The sequence below is a fragment of the Galeopterus variegatus genome, unplaced genomic scaffold (assembly GCF_000696425.1).
Source record: "Galeopterus variegatus unplaced genomic scaffold, G_variegatus-3.0.2 Scaffold654, whole genome shotgun sequence".
NCBI lineage: Eukaryota > Metazoa > Chordata > Mammalia > Dermoptera > Cynocephalidae > Galeopterus > Galeopterus variegatus.
Genome location: NW_007726765.1, coordinates 537,823 through 542,471, shown reverse-complemented (window position 1 = coordinate 542,471; position 4,649 = coordinate 537,823). Strand labels below are relative to the sequence as shown.

The following is a 4,649-nucleotide window of genomic DNA, read 5'->3' as shown; positions in this document are numbered from 1 at the left end:
GTAGAAACTTGGACACATCTGATAAGATATGGGATGGAAAAGCCTGGTTTAGAAATTTTCTTTTGTGACTAATGCCAACTCCATGTGTCATTGCTAACTACTAGGACATCAAAAGTCCAAGTCAGAGCTCTGGGTGAATAGAGCCCCAGACCCACCCAGGGGACATTTATTAGGCAAGCATCCTTGAGATGGGGAAGGGGCTGAGGATTGAGGTGGGTGTGGTGAACACCTCGCCTGTAGAAGGGGCCATCTTCTCTCATGCCTTGTGCATCTGGATACCCTCTCTCATAGGTTAGAGTTAACCAAATTACTCAGTGTTAACTAGAGCTCGTTTTCTCATTTGACACCCATTTAGCAGTCTATGAGTGGTGCATTCACTGAGAGGAAAGTTTCAGCCTGTCGTGTTCTGAGCTGGGAAGTAGAACCCAGGAGAGAATGACACACATGTCACCACACTAGCTGTGAAATCTGGGTGGGGGCAGGGCACCTGCGATCCTGTCATTACGAGGAGGCAGGGACTACACCTCGGTCTCTTGGAGTGTAAGTTGGCCAATGGCTGTGTGGGGAAGGCTCTGAGTTTAAAGCAAAACCTTTCTCCATCCACAGAGGTTGTACAAAGAACAAGGAGAAAACATAAAGCATCATTACACGCAGACTGCTGACCTCCCTGAAATCCTGCTGGCCAAGCTGAATGCCATGAATATCAGTGAGGTGAGGCTGACCCAAGGGGCACTGGTTTTAGCACCAGGAGATCAGGGCTGGCTTCGTGGGCACACACACACAGTGCCCCAAGCTCAGAAGGGCCCCGTGCTGATTTAATGCCCTGCTGTCATTATCTTGAAATTTCTGATAGTTTTGAACAGGGGGCCCCACATTCTCATTTGCACGGGGCTCTGCAAATTATGCAGCTGGTGCTGCAGAAGAGTTGAGCTCATTTGAAAGAATGAGACCGAGAAAACTGTCTGCCTGGTACAATGGGTGTCTGTACTCATGAGCTGAAATGTGGGAGCATCAGCATGTAGCTGAGTATGTCCAGCAGCTGTGCTGAGGATACACTTGGGGGTTAATTCCTCCCCTCTGTAATCCCTGTCAGCACCTCTTCCCACCACTCCTGTTCTCTGACAGTCATTTGACTTTTCTTTATTACATAAAGCATTTCACATATGCAACCTCATGCTTCCTTCTCCCAACCAACTTGCTGCTCAGAAAAATAAGGGTCTGTCGGACTGCAAAGCCCTTGCTTTTAACCCCTCCCCTCTGTGTCTACCGCTCGTCCCCACCTTCCAGGGTGGGCATGGGGCAGGATCCAACTCTGGTGGGTTCTACTGAGCCACAATAATCTCTAATTCCAAGTGGGGGCCGGGACCACAACAAACCGAATTCCCATTTTGATAAACCAGAGTTTAGGAAACCACCAGATCATGAGAAGGTCCTTATCTGTGCGCATCTTCCCGACAGACGCGTTATAAGGAATCCTGGAGCAAACTTCGAGATGGTGGATATAAACTGAGGTTGGACGCCATTCCATTCCAAGCAGCCAAGGCTTCTGGCGAAATCATCAGTGATGTAAGCATCCACCTCCATTTCCGTGACAATGTTTAATACTAACCAGTTTCCACTCCTTTTGAACCTAACCCCTACCTACCTTCTTTTGCTTATGGATAATATCCTCTCCTCTCGAACTGGCTGTGTTAGGGCAATCAGATAATGACCAGTGAGAAAGAACGTTATCTTATAACAAAAAATTCTCTAGCCTGGGGTACAAAGCCAAATGCTGTACTGTAAACACGGATCCCAGGCAGATGAAATGCGCCCTCCACCAGGCGTCTTCATAAAGCGAGTCCACGTGAAGAGGCTGTTAACAATGCACCCACCTTCTTCCAGCGTGGGCCGCCCAAGCGCTGACGCGTCCTGCCATTTCACATCCAAGCCCTTTAGTCATTGGGAGTCTTGCATATGAAAGAATAGACCTTTTGACGACTCCCGCACGTTTTCTTTTAACTCACCCAGTGACTGTCAAAAGAACAAAACATTTTCGCCCAGTACCCACCTCTTCCATTTCGTGTCCCTTGTCCCTGAGCTGTTACTCTCTCCCGCTTTCTTTCCCTTTAGTACAAATACAAAGAGGCATTTGAGAAAATGAAAGGACAGATGCTTGGCTCCCGGAGCTTGGAAGATGATATCAGCCTTGCACATTCAGTGTATGCGACCTCGCTGCAGAGTGATGTAAGTGGCAGAAAATGCAACAGGCGCTGCGGCCCCCACCTGCCGACGCTCATGGCACAGAAACGAATGTCGTTTTTCCTTCCAGATGTGGATATTGGTTCTGTTGCTAACTTGCTAGGGGCCATTGCTCCTCTCCAGGCTTCAGCTTCTTCTTTTGTAAAATGAGGTGCTGGATTAGTTGACCCCAAGATGCCTTCTAGGCTGGACATTCTATGATTTTGATCCTTGGTCACAAATGGGGGCCTGTGGGCTGGCTCTGGCCTGCAGAGGTCTTTTATTTGGTCTGCATAGTGAATCAACTGTAAATCTTTAAAAGTAGAAAATTTTACATAAAAGCTTTAGACCCCTGACCAGAAGGTGGGCCTGGATTCCTAAAGGTTGTAGTTGCTTGAAGTTCATTACTGACAGCTTTATGTAGAAGGGATCTGTGCTCCCTGGCTGTGAAGCTACTCCTTGACCTCTGTTTCTTGCTTTACTTATTTATGCAAACTGCCTGGCCCCTGTAGCCCTCTGATGGTTGATTGTGACCCTCTGGGTGCTGGCACATGTGTGTCTGTGCTCTCTTTTTGCACACATGTGTGCTGGCTAGTGTCAGTGATGACATATGTGTCCAACATGGCACAGAGGACTAAGCACTTTTGTATGTAGTGTCTCATTTAACTGTCAAACCATCTCTAGGAACTCCACCTCATTTTCTGATAAGAAGATGGATGGTTCCGTCCCTTGTCTGAGGTTGGCTAGACGGAGGCAGAGCCAGGACACGGAGCCAGCTCTCAAGCTCTTTCCACAGCTTCACGTTTACTCTGTCATTTTGTTTTCTGCCTTGGTGTCCCCATTTCTAACCTTTTCTTCCCCTTTCTGTCCTGGGTTGCTGGCCTAAGAGTATGGGGTTGGATTGAGTTGTTCCTGGCATTGTGCTCGGGGTGAGCACAGGATGAGTGGAGGTGGGGGGGGATGGGGAGGGGTGGCTGGAGCTTCCTGGGGGTCAATGGGAAGGACAGAGGAGGACAAGGAAGAGATGATGTGCTGACTTCCGGGAAAGCCCCGAGTGAGTATCACAGACCTTTAAACAGCCCTACCAAGGATGGTGGTGGAGCTAGGGCATCTGGAGTGGGCTTTCCCCCTCATCTTCAGGATGTGTGTTGGGCTTTTGGGAATGTCTGTTTCTGAGGACTGGCTCTCCAAGCAACCACCCACTGCTCATGGCTCCCAGATTGACTAAGAAGTCACCTAATGCTTTGGAGAAGCTCTTCCTCAGCTGGTATGAGAGGAGAATCCATGCCTCAACTTGAGTGGGTGATGGGGAGAAAATATGGCAAGCAGGGAGCAAGGTTAGCCATGCAACTTCTTGCCTCTGGAAAATGGGACGTTCTAAAGACTCTTGCAAGGGAATCACTGATATTGTATCTGTCCCTTGAGCTTCTGTATTTTCACCAAATAGAGAAAACATGAGCCTACTTCATGCAAAGGAATGACCTCTAGGAGCTGGGATGGTGAGTGTCAGGACCTGGAGACAAGCCCTGCTCATTAGGCCAGTCCCCACCAGAGAGGAGAGCTGGCCCTGCCAGGAACGTCCTCCAGGCTTACCTTGGACAATTGCATTTTGGTTGCTCTCCCTGATGGTCCCATTGCAAATAGTAGCTTTGAAAAAGTTTCTGTTGATCTGTCTGCCCCTCTAGGTGAATTACAAGAAAGGCTTTGAACACTCAAAGGCAAAATTCCATCTGCCGTTGGACATGGTAACCCTGGTGCATGCCAAGAAGGCTCAGAGCCTGGCCAGCGACCAGGACTACAAACACCCGCTCCCCCAGTATACTTCCTTGGCAGAAGACCTGAGGCTGAGCTGTGCCAAGAGAGCTCACAAACTGCAGAGTGAGGTAAGAGACCTGGCCTCTGTCTTGGGGCCCTTCTCCTTTCAGGTTTGACCACGAGGCAGTCACCTGCAAGCTCCCATTGGTTCAGTGAAGGCTCCAGAGGTGAGGAATCCTAAACCCAGGTCTGCTTTTGAAGCACCGCCTGGGGGTTTCTGCACGGCCCTTAAACACAATTACACAAATCTAATAATAACAACTACCACTTATAGAGTATTCTTGCTCAATTCTAAGCACTGTGTTTTCATCCATTATCTCATTTAATGCTCACAATAATCCTATATCCAGACTCTTTATCCTTTATCCTCATTTTACAGAGAAATTACAGTGAGGCACGAAGAAATTAAGTAGTTGCCCAAGATCACATAACTGTACCTAAGAAATGGGTGTGCTAGGATTTGAACTTAAGGTTCAAATGACAAAGATGCCCTCAAGGTTCATGGTTTTGCATGTTCAAGGTTTGCCGGTGGTATTGCCTCTAGCTGCAGATCGGGGGGCTTTCCTCTTGGTGCTTCCTACATTTCTGTGCCCCCACCTTCTGAGGGAGAGGCT

General features: G+C 48.5%; 1 protein-coding gene across 3 annotated transcripts in view; it reads left to right on the top strand.

Moving 5' to 3' along the window:
• Nucleotides 1-4,649, top strand: part of NRAP (nebulin-related anchoring protein) — a 70,263-nt gene that overhangs the window by 43,607 nt on the left and 22,007 nt on the right. For all 3 annotated transcript variants that reach the window (XM_008571021.1, XM_008571023.1, XM_008571022.1), the window contains 4 exons: nt 607-711; nt 1,459-1,566; nt 2,113-2,226; nt 3,906-4,103. In XM_008571021.1, the coding sequence (XP_008569243.1) occupies nt 607-711; nt 1,459-1,566; nt 2,113-2,226; nt 3,906-4,103 (525 nt within the window). The remainder of the gene's footprint in view (nt 1-606; nt 712-1,458; nt 1,567-2,112; nt 2,227-3,905; nt 4,104-4,649) is intronic.